At 41.6% G+C, this 24,055-nt stretch overlaps 2 protein-coding genes across 20 annotated transcripts in view; both read left to right on the top strand.

Annotated features, from left to right (window-relative positions):
• Nucleotides 1-6,522, top strand: part of ptk2ab (protein tyrosine kinase 2ab) — a 62,545-nt gene extending 56,023 nt beyond the window's left edge. For 14 of the 18 annotated variants that reach the window (XM_047811839.1, XM_047811855.1, XM_047811853.1 and 11 more), the window contains 6 exons: nt 1,908-1,947; nt 2,210-2,313; nt 3,279-3,287; nt 4,676-4,831; nt 5,546-5,626; nt 5,780-6,522. In XM_047811839.1, the coding sequence (XP_047667795.1) occupies nt 1,908-1,947; nt 2,210-2,313; nt 3,279-3,287; nt 4,676-4,831; nt 5,546-5,626; nt 5,780-5,992 (603 nt within the window). In that variant the 3' untranslated portion in view covers nt 5,993-6,522. The remainder of the gene's footprint in view (nt 1-1,907; nt 1,948-2,209; nt 2,314-3,278; nt 3,288-4,675; nt 4,832-5,545; nt 5,627-5,779) is intronic. The other 4 variants (XM_047811840.1, XM_047811850.1, XM_047811846.1 and 1 more) reach the window with 1 other exon arrangement.
• Nucleotides 6,523-7,365: 843 nt separating this feature from the next.
• The window catches only part of ldlrad4b (low density lipoprotein receptor class A domain containing 4b), a 64,569-nt gene continuing 47,879 nt past the window's right edge, over nt 7,366-24,055 (top strand). The window contains exons 1-2 of one of the 2 annotated variants that reach the window (XM_027148733.2): nt 7,366-7,609; nt 8,841-8,902. The gene's annotated coding sequence lies outside the window, so the exon portion shown is untranslated. The remainder of the gene's footprint in view (nt 7,610-8,840; nt 8,903-24,055) is intronic. The other variant, XM_027148732.2, reaches the window with a different exon arrangement.

Genomic DNA, 24,055 nt, shown 5'->3' with positions numbered 1-24,055 from the left:
TTGATTTTAGAGACTGGTGTAACAGATCATTTGTCGATAAATGGGATAAGGTCTATGTTCTATGAGATCTTCATTGCAACATGTTCTTCACAAACATGGGTCATATGGGACATGTGGTAATTATGTGCATAATAAAGTGAGACTGTTTACAGTGACTCATTAGTTAGTAAGTGTGAAAGGAATGATGTGATAGGAATTAAGTGAAATAATTCCTATCACAAAGGGAATAACAGCACAGGACAAGTGCCTGAGCCATACTTTTTGGTCCAACGTGTCCATCACTTTATACTATTGTAGATAATAGTATGTCTTTGATTTAAACATTTTGTTTCAAATCAGTACTCAGGACCCCCATATGATCAACATTTTGACACTATCCATGTGTTATGTGAGCTTAAGTCAGGACTCCACATTGTTTACATGAAAGTTTATGGTTCCAAGTGCACGTACCTCCCTAACTGATGCAATGTTTTAGGACATGTATATGTTTTTTGGAGGTTCTCGACCGATTAGGGGAAACATTGGGATTTCAGTGGCGTGCCTTGGTTGTTGGTGCCAGAAGTATTGGTTTTTCAAAATTTCCTAAACTGCTGATCTTCTGGAATTTTCACAAAATTGTGCCAACAGCTTGAAAACATCAAGTGACTGACATTTCTGCCGGTGGAAATGGCACATTGGGTACAGGGTTACTGAGACTAGACAGCTGAAGAATGAAAACAACCATGACATTTTTTTTTCCTGTTTTCAGCTGACCAGTTTTGCTGTAGCCTCAGATTGTTGTTCTTGTCTGAGAGAAGTGGTAGTCCATTCGCATCACCATGTTTTTAAACAGTAGGAGTAGTACATTATAAGTAATGTCAGTGGATGTGGTGTAATGTCAGTGGATGTAGTGTAATGTCAGTGGATGTAGTGTAATGTCAGTGGATGTAGTGTAATGTCAGTGGATGTAGTGTAATGTCAGTGGATGTAGTGTAATGTCAGTGGATGTAGTGTAATGTCAGTGGATGTAGTGTAATGTCAGTGGATGTAGGTGTAATGTCAGTGGATGTAGGTGTAATGTCAGTGGATGCTCAGTGGTTCAAAGGCTTTGGTTATCTATCAGAAGGTCAGTTGTTGAAGCCCCTGTTGTTGAACCAATCTGCTGCTGGTGGGTCCTAGACCAAGGCCTTTAACGCTCTCTGCACCAGAGGCATTGTATCACTGCTGACCCTGCACTCTGATCCTTGCCCATCTAACAAACTGTCATGTACAAAAAAAAGAATTTCACTGTTTTATAATGTATATGTGACCAGCAAAGGCTTCTTCCTGTTAGTTTAAACCACTCTGGCTGTTCTCCTCTCAACAACAAGGCATCTCCACCTGCTACTCAATTAAAAACACCCAGCACTGCCCTCTTTTATATTTCTGCTTGTTTATAAAGGCCACAGAAGTCTGGCTTGTTAGTGATAGTCCCAGTGAAAAAACTAGAGCTGGGAGTAAGACATACATGTAGAGGCTCCAGACTAATGACCTGTCTACCAGTTAAAGTTCGCAGTGTGGGTTTTGTTATGCTTTTTTTTTTTCAAATCCAAGCTGAAATATATTTAGTGTTTTATTATTTCTTAATTATTATTTATTTTGTCTTTATTATCTCCTTTAACTATATTGACCTCTTTGTTATTGTACACTTATATAGTACATGGTCTAGCATGGGAAGGTGTGTGTGTGTGTGTGTGTGTGTGTGTGTGTGTGTGTGTATGTGTGTGTGTGTGTGTGTGTGTGTGTGTGTGTGTGTGTGTGTGTGTGTGTGTGTGTATGCATGCCAGGCATCTTGGTAACTTCACACCCAAACCACAACACAGATGACAGCAGAGATGGTACACTTTATTTCTCAGACTGATGGTGTTGTTCTTTGTTTATTTGTGCAGACAGGAAACCAGCACATCTACCAGCCAGTGGGGAAAGCAGGTAAAGTCCCAGCTACATATGCCTCACCCAACTACCCTCACACACACCACTGAAGCTCATTTCCACTGAGAGATTCTAGAGAAAACACTGTTTGTGGTATTATGTTTTTTTCTCAGAGTGTAATTGTTTCCACTTGCTAGAAGGCCTTTGGTTACTCAGTCCTAAGTTCTTAAAGAAACATCCTACCAGGGCTATAAATATTGACAGTGGTTTTGGTGCTTTGCGCTTAGTCTCTCTCGTCGTTTGACTCCATTCCTTTCAGATCATGCTGTTCCTCCTAAGAAGCCTCCTCGTCCCGGAGCGGTGGGTCACACAGGCAGCGCAGCCTGCCCTAACACTGCAGACAGCTACAATGACGGAGTCAAGGTGCAGACACACTCTCACACACACACACAGTCAAGCTAAAGCAGTTTGTCCTTCAGTGTGATGCAGAACAGTGGTTTTTGCTCAGGGTGTGACTGCTGTGTCTAGGCTCTATAAAAGCTTGTATGTTTGTTGCTGCTCACCACTGCAATTATGGCATGCACATAAAGTTATCCACTGCTTTTACTTTTAAAAACACTTTCATTTACATATACATTTAAAAATACTATTCTTTGAAATGTTCTTACTTCTCTTAAAAATTCCCTCATAACACACACACACACACACACACACACACACACACACACACACACACACACACACAGGTTCATTCACTGTCAGTAACCACTTGCACAAGGGTCAGGAGGTAGGAATATGAAGTACAAGGGGAAGGTTCATGTACTGTCATATTTTTGGGAGGTGAGAGGAAATAATAAATTATTATTATTATTATTTATGACAAAAGCATTTTTTTCTTTATAACGAGTGCATATTTGTCTGTGTGTGTGAGAAAGTGAGTGAGTGTGTGTGTGTGTGTGAGAGTGCGTGCATGTGTATGTGTGCGTGTGTGTGAGAATGCGTGTATGTGCGTGTGAGAGAGAGAGTGTGTGTGTGAATGTGTGTGTCCGTTAGAGAGTGATTGTGTGTGTGCCTGTGTGTGCACATAGAGAGAGAGAGATATTTAGCAGTAACAGCATTATGGCCAATGTACAAAGAAAAAAAACAACAACTTTATTTTCCCAGAACTGAACTGCAGTCACTCACTTTTAAAGTATTTGAAATATTTAATGGCCCCTCTCTTTCCTTTTTCTCTTGCTATATCTGTCTCTCCCATCAGCGTATCAGGATGCATGTGTATGTATCACCTGTGCATTAATCCCTCTCTGTTTTTCTCTTTCTTTGTCTCTGTATCACTCTCTCTCTCTGCCCCTGCACTCGTTCTGTGCCTCACTGTTTTACACCTCTAGCCCTGGAGGGTAAGAGCATTGAGTGGAGTTTCTCTCTGTCTCTCTCTACATGTCTCTGTCAACTTTCAGGATATAAGTACACAATTATGTGTGTTTTATATATAGCACACACACAAATATCTATATGAATCTATATTAACCCTAAATCTCACAGAAACCAGAATTGATCATTAGTAAAGTTGACAGAGGTATCATGTTATTGTAGTCAGAGCATTTCTGGTGATAGTAGGTTCATTTTTGTCTCTTCTGAGGTTTTAGTTGCTCCTTATAACTGATTAATAATCCTGGTGGACTTTTATAGGCATCGTATAATTAATCACACCGTTGTAATCCTTCATGAACATGTTTCAAACCTGCCTGCTGTGTGACTGGTGCAAAACTCGTTTAGGAACACGCCAGAGATTTACAAGCTTGTCTGAGCAGGAGACGAGATCTGGGCTGGTATTAATAAAACATCTCACACACACAGTTTATGACACTTCACCAGGTGCTTGACAAGAAAGTGCTCTTTTGTGTTAATGGGGATTAAGAAAAACGTTCTTTCTTCTGTGTAAAAAGTCTAACTGATTTATCTCAGGGTAACATGTTAGGAAAAAGATTTTCTTGCTTTTGCAGTTCAGCCCAGATGTCATTTCCTGATGGGATTTTTTAGCCCATTAAGCGCCAATTACACTGTATGAGTTAAAAAATGGCACATTGTAAAAGATTATTTGGTCCCAAATTGAGATCGAAGGTCTTAAAACACATATTGTGAGTGCTCACTAATGACTAATGACAGAGTTCCTGGAAATTGGGATATTTTAATAGGAATATTAAAACTTTTTAATAAGAGGATGACATAGGATTACCTTAAAAGCATATAACATCTATAAATAAACCACTGGCAATGGCCTTATGTAAACTAAACATTGCTGGACTGAAAAATATCCGTATTTTGGAAAATATCTCTGGATCATCATCATTCAGACGGATGATGTAAGCAGAACACAGTAATTTTCTTAAAACCACACATCTGTCATTAGAAGATCTTCCTTGTACAATCAGACATTGAGAATATTTGATCACACTGTCTGTTACAGACTTCAGCTAAAATTTTAGTGGGATAATAATCTCATACAGTGTGTCAAGTAATATTTGAAAAGTCGGCTTTACTCACTATTTCACATGTAGTTCTCACACTAATCTTTGTGTCAGCTGAATTGAAACATCTAACAGTACTAAAGCAGTGCTCTGCAGAATACTGCCATCTGCCATTAAACATCTGAAATGATGTGTTTTAGTCGTGTTCCCACTCTTTACAGCTAACAGTGAATCAGACGATTGCAATAACTAACAATATTGATTTGGCTCTGTTGATCTGTTGCCTCCTATAATGAAGATATTTTGTCTTTATTCAGATCCAGCCTCAAGAGATTAGCTCTCCCCCTACAGCTAATCTGGACCGGTCCAACGATAAAGTCTATGAGAATGTGACGGCACTGGTGAAGGCTGTGATCGAGATGTCGAGTAAAATTCAGCCTGCTCCTCCTGAGGAATATGTGCCAATGGTGAAGGTATGAATGTTAATGATGTGTGTGAAGTAACATGGCTTTCAAGAGGCTTCAAGTGTTATTGCAATTGTAAATCAGTACCGTTTTAAAACACCCTTTTAAACTGCGCTTTAATTGTTTTCGTTGCTGCAGGCATTTAGTATCTTAATGATTGACATGGCATTAGATGAATTAGTAGAATGAAAAAGTTAAGATGTGAACGTAGGCACTTCTGATGCATACTAATGCACTAGTGTAATGGTGTGAGTAGCGTGTGAAACACTGCAAATTCAAACATGAATTAGTGCACTTCATGTAACCAGATGATCAACTTATTCAACCAAAAATACAACCTGAATGTTGGACACTTCCTGCACTCAACAATCTTTTCAACACACAACAGCAGATTTGCTGATGTAGAGGAAGAAAGGCATCAGATGGTATCGACTGGGAAACGGCTTATACTGCCAGTTAGCGTAAAAAAAAAAAAATGATAGTGTTACATTTGAGATGATACGACCCTTATAAATATTCATACACTAGAGAGAATTGTACATAGTGTGTAGTATGTGGTTTGGGACACAGCTTCAGACTTTCACCGGTTTTTTGTATCAGTGTTTTTTTCTTTTGAAACGGAATTTTGAAATGTCAGGGGGGAATTATGAAAAACAAGCAGGATACATTTTGTACATATCTGTTGTATTCATGCCAGTGATTTTGTTGTAACTGTTTTCTCAGGATGTAGGTTTAGCACTGAGGAATCTACTGGCCACGGTGGATGAGACGATTCCCTTGCTGCCGGCCCACACACACCGAGAGGTACAACACGTCAGTTTTTTTAGATTGTTTACGCAGACACAATATGGCTCGCATTCTGATTTTGCCCTTAACCAATTTCTTAACCACCACACGTACTGCAGTTATCTATAATTTATAACAGTATCTGAATAAATGCAAATTTTATGTCTTCAGGTGGAGATGGCTCAGAAGCTGCTGAACTCTGACCTGGCTGAGCTGATCAATAAGATGAAGCTAGCACAGCAGTATGTGATGACGAGCCTGCAGCAGGATTACAAGAAGCAGATGCTGACGGCTGCTCACGCGCTCGCCGTTGACGCCAAGAACCTGCTAGATGTGATCGACCAGGCCAGGCTGAAGATGTTGGGCCAGGCAAGGCCACACTAGAGACGTTTGAGCCTTACTACTCACCAGCACAGAACTACTAAACTAGCACACAGACATGATGCTCATAACACTCCACGTTCTTGCTCCAGCCTGCCTGCCGGGAGCACAGCAGGGTTTTTATAAAGGAGTGGCAGAATCAGGAGCTTTCTTAGCGGGATCTGCATTTGAACTCCTGTATTATAATAACAAACTAGGAAAAGATCTGGATTAACGATGGAACGTAATCGCCGCATCATTGTATAGGTCTGTGGATAACAGAAGACGTCCTCACACTGTATTTACCAGTCCTGTATCTCATTGGTGAGCCACTGCTCCACAACTACACTTAACAAAATGGAGAACCAGCTCGACAGGGCCTTTATGAACATGCACCAGTGTTTCAGAAACTGTAAAGATCTAATCCAGTGTGTTTTGTCTGGATGTGGAGCAAAGGCCATATGTGCCTCTCCACCACTCTGAAGGAGGGAGTTGTATATTTTGGCCATGTGCCACCTAGGATGAAAATAAAGCTATGTCTGAAACAAAATTAACAATAGAGTGTTTGCCTCTGCTTAATCTTACAGGTATAAAATGCTTTTGAAACCTTTTCACTGAGAGTGACTCACAATTAAGCACGTTCACTTACGGTAAAAAAAAAACTGTAGTCATACCACAAAACACTTTTTCTAATTTGATACTGTATATCATTCTCCCACAGTTGAGAAATGTTGAATTTATATGAACTGACGGCGTTCTCGAAACTGACAGGCGTCTGGTGTTTAGCTATACTTATGAGTAGGTTACTACACAGTAACACTGCCTGTCTTTTTTTGTTCCCGTGGTTGCGTCACTAATGTAGAGCTCGATCAAGGTTAGAAAAAAAAATGACAGGACTTCCAAGCATCTTTTGTAAAAGAAGAGAAAAGTATCCTGAAAGAGGGTTCTGTTTTGGATGCTATACACACACAGGGATGCTGCGTAATCAGTCCAGCTACTGACATGTTTGGGGAAGAAGTCCACAGGAAGAACACGAGGACACCAGAAGACCCTACAAATGGCACTGAAACCAAACAAGCTTAATCCACACTGTATTATAAGAGCACATGTGAAACCTAACATAATCTGTGGCATTCAGTTAAAAGTTTTTTTATTCTTCACTTTATTATTTTTAAGCAATGCAAACTTTTATGACAGCTACTTGTGTTTCACTAGAGGGCGATATTTAACCTTTTCACATTTAAGCAATCGACAAATAAATAAACAAGTAAGTAAGTAAGTAAGTAAATAAATAAATAAAAACATGCATAAAAATCTTTGCATATTTTATTAAACAGTAGCTAAACAGAATAAAGCGGGCTGAACAAGGCGACTGAGTGAGTGCTGAGTGTGTGAGAAGGCGCGGCAGTGGGGGGACTTTTACTGTGAAGCGCTGTGGGCAGTGCGCATGGCTGTGGCTCATGGCGCGGTGCCCGCTGTTTCTCTCCGGCGCTGTGCGGAGCGTCTGCACTCAAATCAGGTCATCAGCAGCGGATCAACACGAGCCACCGGCGCGTGCGCGCGCTCACTCACTCACTCACTCACTCACTGGCACGCGCATCTCTTTCCGCACTCACCGACGCGACGTGTCTGGATAAAGAGGTAAGTGACCGTCGCTACACTGCGTTATTTTAGACACTATCGCGTCTGCACTTCAGTGTCAGTTGTTCCGGAGGCGCCTCTAACGCTCAGACATGTGAATTACGACGCAGGAAAGTTGGACCGTCTGCGTCTCTAACCGTTAGACAGTCGGAATGCTAAACGCTATAGATTTGTCCAGCCTGGAGTCTAGACACCGTCTGTCTGTCTGTCTGTCTGCCTGCCTGCCTGCCTGCCTGCCTGACTGTCTGTCTGCCCCTCTGTCTGCCTGTCTGTCCATCTCTCTGTCTGCCCCTCTTTCTGTCTGTCTGTCTGTCTGTCTGTCTGCCTGCCTGCCTGACTGTCTGCCTGCCTGCCTGTCTGCCCCTCTGTCTGCCTGTCTGTCCATCTCTCTGTCTGTCTGTCTGTCTGCCCCTCTGTCTGTCTGTCTGCCTGCCCCTCTGTCTGTCTGTCTGCCCCTCAGTCTGTCTGTCTGCCCGTCTATCTGTGTCTGTTTGTTTGCCCCTCTGTCTGCCTGCCTGTCCGTCTGCCTGCTTGTCTGTGTGTCTGTCTATCTGTCTGTCTGTCTGTCTGAGCTAGCTTAAGCACGCCGTGTTCAGCTCTTAGTGAAGGCACTTTGTAAATGTTCCCTGTCTCTCTTACAGAAATCTCACTAATCAGCTCAATGTAACTCTTAAAGTGAACCGAATTCCTGATGTGTGTCTCACCGCTTCTGTTCAGCTGTCTTAGTAATAATCTAACAGTCACATGTGTGTATGATAAGGAAGGTGCTAATGTGTTACAAAACCCAACATGTTCGCTGTATTGAATAAGTTCCAGTAGAGGACTGTGCTGAAGCTAACTGGCTAACTGTTACTAGCCTGAGCCTTTTCTTATTGGCATGGCTACAAAATACAAAACCTGCCAAGGGAATAGAGCTCTGAGTGATGGGGACTAGTTTGGTGGGTTACTTGACAGTATTTGATGGTTGTTTGAACTTGGACTTGGACTTGGACTTGAGCTTGAACTTGAACTTGGACCTGCAGAATGAATCAAAATGTCCTGTTTCTTTATAATAGTGCAGGTTTTGTTAGAGGCGACTGCTTCCCGTTCCAGCCATGTCGCCTGAGGTGTGTGTGTGTGTGTTTCCCCATACTGTTTTGTGTTTTTACTGCTCCAACACACTTGAACAAACTCATCAGCTAATTCCTAAATCCCTCCGAGAGTTCAAACGGCGCTTAAACATGCATTACAGGGGCACCGGAGGAGCAGGAAACACTGCCCCAGGCTACAGCACTGAATCAGCAGCTCAATAAGGTGTGTTAATGCCATGAAAATGTGAAACTGCACTGCAGTGTTTTAACCAGACACACACACACACACACACACACACACACACACACACACACACACACACACACAATGTAGACAAACGCACCTTTACTCATACAACACCCAAACCTAATAACTAATAAAGCACTAGGTTTATATTCTATTCAGACATCTATAACCTGGAGATCTTGGTCAAACTCTGAAAGGTATTTAGATTGGGGCTGTTTTTATATACATCTCCAGTCTCTTGGTTGTATGAGATGTTTTAGAAATTTTCGCAGGTTAACAGATTTTTATTTTTGAATGTTTTATCATTACTAGCTGAAAGTGCTTTACAATTTTGAGCACACAGCCCTTCTGTCTGACTCTTGGCTCATGCAGCCACATAATGTCTGAAGCCTTCAACTGTCCTCTCATTACAGCATTTAGTCTCTCTCTCTCTGACTGCACTGCATATCTGTGTGTGTGTCTGTGTGTGTGTGTGTGTGGAGAGTGGTGTGGAAGTCTGCCAGCTCACTCTCTCCAAACTTGGACTGAGTGCATTGCCTGGGGCTGTCGTGACCAGAGTTCTCCATGGCTGCAGACACACTCGCTGTGCCCTTTCCTGTGCACTGCAGGCACTGGCCTACTTGTGCTGCACAGACATGGACATGTCGGCTACTGCCAGACAGAACGGAACAGTGCTCTCCTTTTACAAGCTGCCGCTTTGGCCTGAGGTGCATGTACTACACCACCTGCCGTCTGCTTATATCAGCTCTGAAGTTTACCTACAGTCTGAATAGTTTGAATGGTTCGGATGCTTTGTTTAATTTGCATGTCGAGACAGCTTGTTGGAGGAGTCGTTGCGAAATAACACCTAAGGGAAGCCTTCGGAGAGGATTTTGAGACACAGTTTATTCAGGCTGCGCATTTCCGAAGGGAAAGAGATGCTGTTAGTGCTGTATGTGTTCTATTTTTTTTGCTTTACAGTAAACTGTGTTGATGGAAACAAGAGCTTAGTATCGCACTGTGCTCTACTCAGGGTAAGGAGTTGCTGCAGTTTCATAATTGGGCGTAATTGTTTGTTTGCTGATGGTTGTTTAGGTGTTTTGCTGCTCAGCATTTGGTTTCACCAGTAAATGTAATGTAATAATAGACACTAGGGTTGAGTTTTTCTACTCGCCAGATCTCGAAATCGAACAGGATTAGTGCTTCCATTACAAAGTACACAAAATCAACCCTGTTCCAAATGAAAGACACTTCCTCCGTTTCCACTCCAATCCAGACACGATTAAAGCCTATTAGATGCTCAAGACGTGCACATGCTTTCATACTGAATGCTGACGAACCTCCAACATGCGATTCCTGTAAAACAAGAATGACTAATATACCGTCCTCTACAATACTCAGCAACACTTTTACTCAGAAAAGCCGTATTTAGAAATCTTTCAAAAACGTCTCATAAGAAAAAAGGTATATTTCTTGCCGAATGTTAAGCTGAAAGATATTGTATATCTGCTGCTGTTGACACTGTTGAGAAGTTTGTAAGATTTTGCTGCTGTAATACAGTAATGAATCTTTACCTACCTTGAGCTTGTCATGAAAATGATGACATGATATGACATTAAAAGAAAAAGAAAGAAAGACAGACTGAGAAAAAAACAAACAAAGAGTTTATGTAGCACCAACATGCACGGCATTAACTTAAAACTTACAGCCTCTAGCGTGTACTGAGTTCTAGTTCTTTTCTGTTTGATACAGGATGAGCTTGAATTTTTTATTTTTTTTTCCTGTCTCTCATATCAAATTTTTTGCTGGTGTCAGCCCAGCACTGCTCCCGGGTATCGGATCACGTAACGTAAGCGATCAACTACAAGTCAGTTTTATTTATATCAGTCTGTGGAACCAGTGCTTACGTAAGAGTGCAAAGTGGCTTAGGTCAAACTAATCTCATTGGCAGTATGTGTCACAAAATATTTAAAACACTAACCCTGTAATGTTCCACATTATTCAGTGTACTGTGTACTGTTAAGTGCAGATTACATGTATGGACACTTTATCTGTCATGCCAGGTCTAGCTGGTGTTCGGCGTTCGCCTGTATTGCTAGTATACATCATGGTGCATCTCAGGACAGTATACGAGACTAGATAAAGTGCAAATACACAGCAGTGCAAGACAAGAAGTACACAACAGTAAATACACTTTCAGTGCTACGATTCGAGTCACAGCTTTATGGTAAAGCACAGTCTACTCGGATTAACTTTTAAATGACACAGACTTTACTCAAAGTGTACTAATGTGACACCGAACACGGAAAACCGCATTAACCACTTCCCTGCATTTCGCTCGTGAATGTACTGCTTCCTGTGTGCGTTGGCTTGTGTTTCCTGCTGCTGATGGGGAAATATTCCACATTTTTCTACGGAGGTTCGATTTGTGCGTTACAGGTGATGTTGATGCGTTAAACTCGCTCAAATGTTCAGGATTAGTTTTAAAGCTCGACTCGTATTGAACTGCACAGCTTATCTACAGAGCAACAGAAAAATAACTACACATCAACATGATGTGTAATTATCAGTCGTAATACGTGTGAACATTAATGCTTGTCCTGCAGTATGTCGAGGGAATGCTTCTTACAGCCTCTTAAAACCTTATGGGATTTCACGCACATTGTCTCCAGAGCTGCTCTGTCGGGTTAAAGGTCAAGAGCAGGCCACCAGATCTTGAATGCTCATCTGTCTGGCTGCATTTAGGACACAATGGTGTGAATGCTTAAGTAGTCCAGCGTGAGTAGCAGTGTCGCTGTGCGTCATTTCCATCTGCGGTGTTCCAGCGCTGCTGGGATTGTCTCTGGTGATGTTCGAGCCGCTACGGAATGCACAGGAAGCTCTAGAAGTGCGGCCTTTTTTTTTTCCAAGCAGTGACCTAAGCTTGGAAATCAGGGCTTTTTAAAGGTGACCTGATTAGGTCTTGTTCCACCTGGACCTCATTAGGTAAAAGTGCACGATGACAGAACAGACAAAACGTACAACTGCCTACACTTTATGACACAAGATACTTTATTACAGAACAGAATTTTTCATGATCGTGTGTTCGAGTGCATCGCATCTGCTTTTCTCTTTTGAGACGCTGCTTGTTGTAGTGTTGCCAGTTTCATTTTGTCTCTAGGTTAGGCAGCATTTTACACCAACTCTAGTGACTTTATAATGAACAGATGGTAGTGACTGTCCTGTACCCAGTACAGCTCTCTAGCTCACATCACTGCTGCTGCTTATAGAAGCTGAGAGAGAGCAGCTCTGTTGACTCACCACCATTGTAAAAGGTAAAGGAAAGCTTGACTGACTTATGCTTGCGCAGTCACCATTTCTCCCAGCAACCAGTCACTGGTCACCATTTCTCCCAGCAACCAGTCACTGGTCACCATTTCTCCCAGCAACCAGTCACTGGTCACCATTTCTCCCAGCAACCAGTCACTGGTCACCATTTCTCCCAGCAACCAGTCACTGGTCACCATTTCACCCAGCAACCAGTCACTGGTCACCATTTCTCCCAGCAACCAGTCACTGGTCACCATTTCTCCCAGCAACCAGTCACTGGTCACCATTTCTCCCAGCAACCAGTCACTGGTCACCAAAAATTGGTCTATCAAATATTTTGACAGTATTTTTGATAGAATTTTTATTGCTTTCTAAATACAGAAATAGTTAGCTTGTGGTGACGTGTACAGAGACTACTTCTTTCTAATACTTTCCATTCCAATCTAAAACTGGTTTCTTCTTGTAACATTTCAGTGAATACGTACAACATTTTTAATTGCAGGCATTAGCTTCTTCCCTCTGGCTTGTTGCTGTAACGAAAGAGCGTGTGATGAGCATATAGCCGTGAGGTGACGATCATGTGCCGCCAGGTTAAGGTGCCTTTTTTTTTGTGGTGGCATCTGACTGATACGAGAGTGGCTCTGAGCCAAGTGTAACAGTGTACTGTGATGGCACGTGGAACACGGTGTCAGAAATATGATCGATCTGCTGTGGGGTGAACAGACTCGCAGAGGTTAGTTGCACATCACCGTCACTGTCTCCATAAAACGTGCCATAAAAGACTCTGCGGCTGAATGAGTCACTGTCGCGTGTTTGCCTTCTGATTCATATTCTCTTTGCATGCTCACACACGCTACCTGTCTGTCCACAGCTGTTGGTTGTTTAGTCTGCGGTGGCAGATGACTGAATAGATAAGCATGATAGGGTTTATGGCTCAGCTACCTTGTGGAACTTTCTAGCAATTTTACAAGAGGAAAGCTTTTTTTTTTTTTTTGGAGTGGATTGGGAGGTTGTGATTATATTGAGCCTTATGTTGACGGCTTGATATTTGAGACACAGCCCATAGTGCAGATTAGCTTCCCGTCTATACACTTGGCATGAGTGGGTGCTCTGCTGAGACGGTTGGCCACTCCCGACCGGAACACTCGCTGCTAATAGGGAGGAGCTTCCTGTCCCACAGAGATCCGTCTGTCTGTCTGACATCGTATGCCAAGCCACCTGTCTCGTTGCCTGGAATGTCATCACACCATGGGTGCACAAAATGTCAGGGGGATTCTGCGAGAGGCCTCGTGGTACATCTCGTCTCTTTATTACCTGACTACTGAACCCACCCTCGAATACTGACGTTGCTGATTTTCTGAATTCAGTTGGAATCGGGGAAATGAAAGCTCACACTCTTTCAAAGAATACAAACACAAGCTGAAGTGGAAAATATGCAAATTGACAATGTGGGTATGTAGTTGGTATCAGCACCTTTGTGAGGCTGGTGGCGATATCCAGGGCGTGTGTGTTTTTGCCTTAACAGTTGCGTTGTAAGTTGATCATTTAATTTGAAGCTGGTTTACCAGTGTGAAACACAAGATCTTAAGCTTCTAGGTCTTCTCTTATCTACCGATCGTCATGGTGACTGAGAGAGGCAGTCCATATGGCAGAGTAGGGATAAGGCCCCTATTCCTGCTCCTTCATACGCTGACAGATGGAGACTCACTGTGCCCTGAACAGGGTTCTAATCCTAATCCTGGCAGCGTTGGAGCCGAGGCACCCTTAGACCGTGCTCTTGCTCTGAACTGTACAGGATTACAGCATCGTATGTTTCAGTGTTAATGAACATCCTGTCCGACGTGTTATCGCCGTACGTACAGACAGGCCTGGGTCCACCCTGCAAATCTGCAGCTAGTCAGCACAACCACAGTTTGTACCATTTCCCAGTTACATTTGAATAGTATTTTGTTTCTTAACCATTTACACCACAGCACTGTTGAAATTTCAAATCTGATTAGTCAGAAGGTTCATTAACCCTTTTTACCAGTACACTGGCGTTCCCTTTCTGCTGGTGGAATGGACAACCTCTTTTGTAAGTCTGATGTAAAAATAGTCGCTGCATTGTTGGCTTTCAGTGTAAGGTTTCTATATCTGTTGTTATAACCTTACATTGAATTTTTGTGGTTAACTGAAACATTTTAGATGCTTATGAACAAGCACTTGGGGCAGCTCACAGAGCAGAAATGGGTTTGATATCAACATGTCCTTTGAATATAGAAACGTTTGTGTTGGAAAAGGAAACTGATCATTTGGGGGCTGTTTTTTTTTAAAACTTGTTTGTGAAATGTTGCCCCTAGCCAGGTAGAAACAGAAATACCATAAAGTCTTCTGTGTTCAGTCATTAAACACCATTGTGGAGTTTGACATGATATGGAATTCAAACCTGAACAACATGGACACAACAAAACAAGGCAGAAATTCAGTTTTTCCTCTGGTTAGATTGTAACCTTCTGTAACAGCATGACGTGGACTGTAGCGACCAGTTTCTGCTCATGCTCTTTTTCTCATATGTTCTACTTTCTCGACTCTTTACACATTTGAAAAGTGCCTGAAAAGTGTGAGGAACTTCAGCTTGGGGATAAACTTTGTTTTCTCGCAAGCAGTCAAGACAATAGATCACTTTAACTTTCATTGTTAAAAATGTAGAAACTTGCGATCAACATCCAAAACTTGTCATGGCATTTAAAGAGTTCCCGTAACTTCATGAGGCTCTGATGTTTTACACTGCCGACGCTTCACGATAAACAGATCATTGTTGATATGCAGACCTTTTTTATGAGGATTTAGTGTCAGTGTTTTAGTTTACATTTTCTACCAGAGGTGAGACTTCAGGACAGAGAACGTTTCTGGTAACATGACAAGCTGAGTTCCTTTTTGTTTTTTTTTCTCCATTAATTCGAGAAGAAAATGAGACGGTGGTGAGGAGTATATAGCTGCTATAGAATATAATAGGAGTTGCTGTGGAGTTAATAACTACACTCATCACATGCAGTTATAGGAAAGTAATCAACTTCTGACTGGTAGCTTTGTGTCAAGCGGAAAGGTTCCTGTAAACGCTCTCGTTGCTATAAAGCTATGCTGCATTGTGGTTTATTACTTATTCCTACTTACTAGCCTGGGGTTTCAATATAATCAGTCATCCTTATAATGGAAATGCTGAGCTGCGCTACAGGCTTTTGTGATTAGTGGTAAGGATATGCACTTAAAAACATTTCGTTTACTATTCTAATGATTTAAGACTTTCTGTAATATTCAAGTGTAATGAATATTCTAAATGGTTTAGACTGTCGCGTATGAGACTGATTCGTTATGTACAACGCGTTATCGTTTCACACCCGCTAAACACCGCTCGCATCACTTCTCAATGTTCCTTGTGTCAAATCCATTTTTGAAATGTTTGGACGAGTTTCCTCAATAGACATAAGACTTTTTATAAGACGTCATCAAATTTAGATGCCATTTGGGAAATGCACCTATCCCAAGCATAGAAAGGTCTTCAAATCTACTTTTCAATAATCTGACTGTATTATGTTTTTTTTTTTTTATATATATATACTGTTGGGTTTTTTTGGGGGGCACGGTGGCTTAGTGGGTAGCACGTTCGCCTCACACCTCCAGGGTCGGGGTTCGATTCCCGCCTCCGCCTTGTGTGTGTGGAGTTTGCATGTTCTCCCCGTGCCTCGGGGGATTCCTCCGGGTACTCCGGTTTCCTCCCCCGGTCCAAAGACGTGCATGGTAGGTTGATTGGCATCTCTGGAAAAATTGTCCGTAGTGTGTGATTGCGTGAGTGAATGAGAGTGTGTGTGTGCCCTGCGATGGGTTGGCACTCCGTCCAGGGTGTATCCTGCCTTGGTGCCCGATGACGCCTGAGATAGGCACAGGCTCCCCGTGACCCGAGGTAGTTCGGATAAAGCGGTAGAAAATGAATGAATGAATGTTGGGTTTTTAGCAGAAGAGCAACAACAAAAGCAATTTATTTCTCTTTACATAGATGGAAAAGAAAAGTTTCTTAAAACACAAAATGCTGGTTTAAAATATAAAAGTGGTGGCAGACATGTTCCCGATCACTAAAACCCTTACAACGTTTACAACAAGATTCAAGTCATGTAAAAATTCTTCCTCTCCGCTAGAGACGTAACCAGGATTAATGTGCGAGTTGCATGTAAGGTCCTCCAGTGATCCTCACTGCATTAGTACTTTGCACAGAAGGGGTCGTAAAAGTAGGCTACTGTAAAAATCATCTGTTTCGAACAGTAAAGGTCATGATGTTAAATAACCTTTTTTATCTAGTAATAAGACCCAGCATCTTCAACCCACTGTTTCCGGGATGATCTGCTATTCTTATTTATTTACTTACTTACTTACTTACTTACTTATTTATTAATATTTTAAACAAAACATCATTGATTATGCTGATATTAATTTAAAGACGTTTCTAATGACTGAGATTGAATGATGTAGATAGAATGTGATGAATTCGTGTAGTATTAACATAAGCCGGTTACTCTGAAATCTCATGATGTTGGCACTGATTGTGAAAACACCAGGGCCATGGGTTTGATTCTCAGCTCTGGGTTTGCCTTTATTCAGGGTTTTGAATGTACAAGCTCAATTCATGCTAGAGGTACAAAAACTAATTTATGTTAATGTTACCCAGTTCACATGACTTTTTTATTTATTTATTTTTTCTATGGCATGACCGCAGCTCTCTTAAGTAGATTGTGCCTAGACCATCTCTAGTCTCATCACAAAATCACCTTCAGTCCATGCGGAGTTGTATTTATGACGTAATCGAAAGCTGGATAAATCAGTCGCGCTTTAACGCTAGAGTTCACTTGGAAGCAGAAGGAGACGCTCGCAGACCGGTCGTTTTACTCCACACTCGAGAACGCTCACTGCATTCTCATGAACATAACCCAAGTGCAGCAGAGGGAAAACACTCCAGTGTTTCAGACAAACAGATTAAAAGCTCCCTTAGCTAAGTGAGTAGCTTCTGTCTCTGCTGCTAGTCTACTACATGCTCTGCAGAGCTCCTAAAAAAAAAAAAGATATATTTTAGAATTTGATTATTTATGGGAATTAATTGACAAACCAATTCATTGTCTGAAACGTACTTTGTACATGATGGAAAAACTTTGTCACACCGTGAGGCACAACTTAACCACATTTTAATTACAAGTAATGAACTGGATAAGGAATTGATTTGAAATAAAAGCACAAGAAATTTGTGGGTTTCTGTACAGCTGTGTTAATTGTGTTGGGCACGAGGGTGTGTGTGTTTCACTGATGCTTTCCGTTCAGGCTTCATTCTGGTATTTATTCATCAAATGATCATTGATTCTTTGGGCAAATTATTGCAGATTTATTATTTTGTGCTTCATTGTGAGGGTTTTAATAGTTGAGTCTGTGTGGAACATCTGTGCACACCTGGCTGAACCTTTCATTTACTAAATTGCATGAAACATTATTCAGACTACGTTGACACAGCTCCTCTCGGGTTTCCTCCTCATGTTCGCAGACATGTGTTGTAGGGTGATTGGCATCTCTACGTTTTGTGTGTGTGTGTCAGCAAATCCATCCAGTTTGTCCACCACCTTGCGCCCCGAGAGAGTCCCCTGGACTAGAGTCAAGGGCCCCCACAACCCTGTGAAGATGGATGGATGACTAATGAAGGTGTCTCCTTCTGTTGTTTACAGCTTTTTAAGGCTTTACAACCCACATGCAAACCAGTTTCATTAACAAATACGTACTGATAAGACTAGACAGTGTTACTATCAGAGTGTACTGTGTAGTGCAACACAAGTCCACCAGCCACAACACAGCTTTCATGTCCAGTCCTTAATTTATTATTATTGCTCATTTGTTTTATTGGTATATCTGTTTAGGTGGCATCAAAGAAAAATAATCACTTCACAGACAAAACAAGATGCAGTGTTGTCTGGAGTGAAAACAACGTAACAACTACACCAAGCTCTCTTCAGTCCGGCGCTTGTCGTTTAATAGTCTCGGATTCTCAGTACGTCAGATCTAGGGCTGAAACGATTCCTCGTGAAAATTCGAGTAACTCGATTACTAAAATTAATCGAGGCAAATTCCTCTGCATCGAAGCCTCGTTTAATTCATTAAAGCTCACGTCACGTTATTGTGCAATTATTTTGTGTGTGTGGTGTGTGTTGTGTGAGTGTGTTGGGTGTGGTGAGGGTTGGCAACTGTGGTGTGTTGTGTGTGACAACATCGCTTACGTTAAAGCGGAAGGAGACGTGAGGAGTTAGCGGTCTTTTGATTTGAGCGCACGGGCTCCAAAATGGTAGGGCGCGATAACAATGAGCAAAACGTAGAAACAAACAGGAGAAAACGACAGAAAATGTCCAAGGTTTGGGACACCATCAGAGCGTCTGTTTTCAGCAGCAGGAAACGTTGCTTCAAAGCGCAGGGCAAGCCTCAGTTCTGAGCATGTTGATATGCTTACCTCTCTTCATTGCAATCACATGCTCCATTAAAGACTTTTAAAGCACATGCATGTTAAGAGAGAGAGAGACTTTTACATTCTGATTAATATATATATATATATATATATATATATATATATATATATATATATATATATATATATATATATATATATATACTTAAAGCACTCTGTGTTAAACCATGCATGGCCTCTAGTTCCAAGTTCCTGTCCATGTTTTTTGCCTCTTAATTACCACAAAGCATTTCAAGAAGAGAGTAAAAGCTTATGTTATGCCTGAGCTGTAGATTTTCTATCTTTTTGGTTCTATTATTATTATTATTATTATTATTATTATTATTATTATTATTATTATTATGTATGCCTTATTTTTTATACTTTAAAAAAAGTAATTTGAAAGTAATTTATTTTTCTATTTTTCTAAAAGGGTTAATTTAAAACCCAGGGTCTCCGATTTTTGAAAGCCAATGTTGACATTTGAAATCACCAAGACAAACACGCCCCTAACCCAAACTGGTCCCACCCTGTATTGATAGCTCCGCCCACACATACATATGTAACCCAGGCAAATAATGGAAAGAAATGTGTCTATCATAGCTGAAGGGAAGAACAATACGATTGCAGATAAACAAACAAGCAATAATCACACAAGCATAATCATGCAAAGGACGGCATATATTAGTTCTGTGTAACAAAGCAAAACCAACCTTACTCACCTATCGAGAAGGAAAAAGTAAAATTAAGTAAAATCGTCTTAAGTAAAATTGGCCGCATATTCACAGATTGAAGTTTTCCGGGTCAATAACTCCTGAGCTAAACACTGTTACTAGCAAAACGCGGTTGTAGCTGCCTCTCTACATTACTATGATAGAAAAGAGGTGTTATTTGTTTAGTAACAGTGTTTAGCTCAGGAGTTATTGACTCGGGAAACTCCAATCTGTGAATATGTGGCCAACTTCCCTAACCTTCAGTTCTCTCCAGCGCTGTAAAGCTGATCCTATATTAACACGGTCCTGCTTCTTGCCTTATCGTAAGCCTTTCTTCGCTTTCTTTCTTTGTTTTTATCCTCCATGTCAATGTTAAAACCACTTTCTGCTAATGTCATGCACATGAAACCGGGCAAAGGAGCCGAATGCAGCTCGGAAGCCGCGGGTTGGCCACCCCTGAATTAGTTGTTCATTTAAAGAGACCAGTCTTATTTTCTCCTGTATATTTAATATTGCTCTTTAATTAAGCAAAAATACATTTTATCTGATTACTCAATTAATCGGTAAAATTTTCGGTAGAATACTCGATTACTAAAATATTCGATAGCTACAGCCCTAGTCAGATCGACCTCTCATCTCGTCTCATCCAGTTTCTGCTTCAACACTTTGAGGTTCTAGGTTTAAAGGCTTTAAGTAAAATATACACATCTTTTAAATATTAAATGTTTGAATTTTTCTGTTTAAATTCATGAAATGAGAGGAAGTTATCAGATTTTGGGTTTGAAAGGAACCTGTAGAAGCTTTTATTATTGTTAGGTATACATTACGGCACAGCAATACTCTTTCTTCACATATCCCAGCTTTTTGTAATTGGGGTCATGTGTGGTTCTTGAACAGATTTTCAGTTTCCTGTCGGTCATTGTAATGTGAAGAATCTCCAAGAACTTAATGCTGGTGGCCAAAAAAGTGCAAGCGATACACAGTGCATTGTAGCATGGACATCACATTATAAATCTGGGGCACAGTGACTTATCAAGTTTTCCTCATACCTCTGGAGGGTGGGCAGAGTTTGCATGCTGTCCCTGTGCTTTGAGGAGTGTCCTCTTGGTACTCCAGTTTCCTCCACCATCCCTAAGACACGTCTTGCAGGCTGATAGGCAGCTCTAAATTGTCCATATGATGGGTGTGGGAGTGTAAGTGTGAGTGATTGTGTCCTGTGATGTGACCCATCCAGAGGTGACCAGATTGTCCTCCGCCTTGTGCCCCGAGTCCCCTGGGATAGACTTCAGGCTTCCTGTCACCTGTGTAGGACAAGAGCTTCAGAAAATGGAAGAGCATCATTAATAACATGGGAGAAGTTTATTTCCAGTTCTTCTATCTTCAGCTTGCTATTGTTGTGCTTGCATTTTTATTTTTTTTTCCCACAGAACCCAAATAAATCTGTTGTTTTTACCTCTGACTTTAAATGGCTTTTAACTTGTTTGTTCTCAGCGATGACGTCAACTGATTAATGCGTCCTCAGTCCTGGTCTCGGTCCGAAATGTGGCCACTGCAGCACTCCGCCTCCTCCTGTCTCTGTCTCTGTCGCAGTGTGCAGCGCAGACTGCTTTTGACAACATCTCGGTGCAAGGACACAGTAAACACCTCAACTTTGTGAGGCTTAGCACCATCCTGACTAGTTATCACTTCATGCACAGTCGTGTCTATTGGCTAGCGGGCGCAGGCGACAGAAGGGAGACTTAAATCAGTAGCAACTATTTCCTTTCTACTCACTATAATAATTGCCATGTGGCATCAGGAGTGCTGCAATGCAGCAGCGTTCTCACCCTGTTGTGCGTGAGATCAGGCAGGATTAAAATGGGTCTGGATGAATGAGAAATTGCCTGTAGTCTGTGCAGCATCTGCCAGGCCAGGAGTTTCTGGATGAATGTGAACAGAACTTTGCAATTGGCTGTAAAATCTGCAGTCGCATTGTAACGTTCCAACTTTCTATTGGCTCAGTACGGAAAATCCACCAGTAAGCTGTGCGCATGTCTTGTACTGTACGCTTGTCTTCAGTGCTGCTGGTGACTTAAAATTGTGCTTCAGTTGTAAGGCCACTCTGCCTCGTGAGGTCATGTGTGCTAGGGCTCACCTCGGTGACCTCGTCTATTCCGACTGTCAAGCAGCAAAGGTCTGGCCGTCTAGACACTGTGGGGAAGCATCTTGATGAGCTTTTCATTGATTTGTCTGGAGCTTTAGCAGCTGGTTTGAGACGATAGAGGGGGAAAAAGCAACGTGTGTGTGTGAGAGAGAGAGAGAGAGAGAGAGAGAGAGAGAGAGAGAGAGAGAGAGAGAGAATAGGTTGCGCTTAGGAGGACTGTGATCCTCCCTGACAAACCACAAAAAAGTGTTTTTCTTTTCTTTTTCTTTTTTTTTTTGGTAATGTAATGAATCTACCAGTAATTGATCCTGTGCCAAACAATTTAGCGTAATCTCTGAGCCTTTCATCACACCCCATTATTCAAATATGGAATATGTAAAATAAGAGGTTGGGTGTGGTGAGGGTTGGCAACTGCGGTGTGTTGTGTGTATGAAGTTGTAGTATGAGCGTCAGTGGACTAGTCTGAGAGAACTGACAGGAAGTGGACTGATATTGTACACATCCTTTTTTGCTGATAAACCCCAACCAAAGGTATCATTTGTAGAGTCTTCTGAATGGCAGTTTGAATGAGTGGTATTTTTTTATAACGCCACTTTCAGAGCGCAGAGTCACACATTATGCAGTTTGACTGAAGGATAAACAAGAGTGTGACTAGCGTGAACCTTGCGCATTCGCCACACGACAAACATCTGACGACGGATTCTTTTCGAAAACAGGCACTGAACTGACGGAAGAAAAGAGCAGAGTAATCAGGGTGCCGGCTGGAAGCAGCAGACTGGAACAGTGTTTCTGATGTCATCACGAGGCAGAAACAGGGCGCAGGCCATTTACTAAACAACATGTTCCACTCTGAGAGCGTCTGTGCTTCGGCCTCACCCACAAATGGATGCTGACTGTTAAAGGAATGCATCCAAACTCGGTTATACACACACACATACTCTCACACACTACTCCCCCACCCAAACACATGATTTGTCTGTAATAATGAGCACTATTACATTAAGCTGGAGGTTGGAGGTTCATCATATCTGGCAGAAATCTTCGTAGCCTTCAGTTTTTTTTGTTTTTTTTTGCTGTTGTTTTTACCGTTTGGTTTTTGGGTTGGGTGAAAGTGCCTGTCATTGGCACTGAACCCAAAGAAGCTCACTTGTGCATGTCTCCTAGCAAGTGAAGGATATGAAGGGAGTGTAAAAAATGTTATTTTTTTCTCTTTCTGCAAGTAGGGGATTGTGCTCGGCAGGGTGCCTTCTTCATATTCTCTCTCTCTTCTATTTTCCTGCTGGTGTTCTTTGTTCTCTCTCCAGTCTGACAGTCAGTCACGCCTCACCAAATCACCAGGACTCTCGGGCTTTCGCCGCTCTCTGCTGCTGACCCACCTGTTCCTCACCACACAACCACAGTGGCCTCAAATACCACATCGCACGACAGCCTAGCAATCCAACCACAACCTCCCTGTATGCTGCTGTAAAGCCTCTCGTGTGGCTTTTTCTCTTTCTTGTGCAAATGACTTACCTACTTTTAACTTGTTTTTATATATTTTTTTGCCTTCAGTAACCGTCTGGCCCACTTCTCCCATGCTGCCAGGTAAAGCATCCGAACCTACAGAGTACTGGATAAAACAGCATTCAGTGTAGAAATTTAAGAAGGTGTAATCAGCTAAGTTTATCACTACCTCATTGACTCGTCCTCGTTACAGCCAGATTGCACTCCAATTAGTTCTCATGTAACTGAGGCATGTCTCTATCTGATGAAAGCTTGCTTTGTTTTTGCTCGCTGATTTTCATTGACGCTTTTTTCCTCCTGCTGAAAATGCCATTAACTTGCCTACAGTCTCACCAGCACAAACAAGTAAAAAAGCAAAAACAAGAAGCACTTCTTGAGAATTTCTCGCTGCTGCCAAGCAACTGGCTCGGAGCATTCGAACGCAGTCCCAAAAGAAATTCTACACATTCAAATAGTTTACCGGTGCGATTTATTATTTTTTTTTTAAAATATATTCTATTTTTATTTATTTTATTTTTTTTAATAAACTAGGCAGGTTTGAGAGCCACAGCATATCATTTTTTTTTTCCTTTTTTTTTTTTTTTTAAACCTGCCTGAGCTGCACATTTACAACATTCCTGCTGTAACACCAATATAGAATTTCATCTAAAGTGCTACTTTTGGTAGAAATCAAAAGTAAAATCTGCTTCAAGCTTGAAAACGAAAGCAGAAGAGGAAAACGATCAAACGCAAAAGCCACTTTCACCTCAAATCACACGCTGATTATCATAAGCGAGGCTGATAACATGATGCACACCATCAAAAGAACCAAAGAATAAAGGCAAACATCGACTACTGAGTGAATAAGTGAAGGTTATTCACAAGCGCCATAATACCTGCGACTGTTCACATTTGCCTGCATGTTAATAGGTCATTTGTGTCGTTTTTTGGGTCGATCTAAATGTTACGATTTTTTTCACCTTTTGGGTGATTTTTTT

The sequence above is a fragment of the Tachysurus fulvidraco genome, chromosome 3 (genome assembly GCF_022655615.1).
Source record: "Tachysurus fulvidraco isolate hzauxx_2018 chromosome 3, HZAU_PFXX_2.0, whole genome shotgun sequence".
In the NCBI taxonomy this organism is placed as follows: Eukaryota; Metazoa; Chordata; class Actinopteri; order Siluriformes; family Bagridae; genus Tachysurus; species Tachysurus fulvidraco.
Note: the sequence above shows the minus strand (reverse complement) of the source record. Positions and strands in the feature narration are given on the sequence as shown.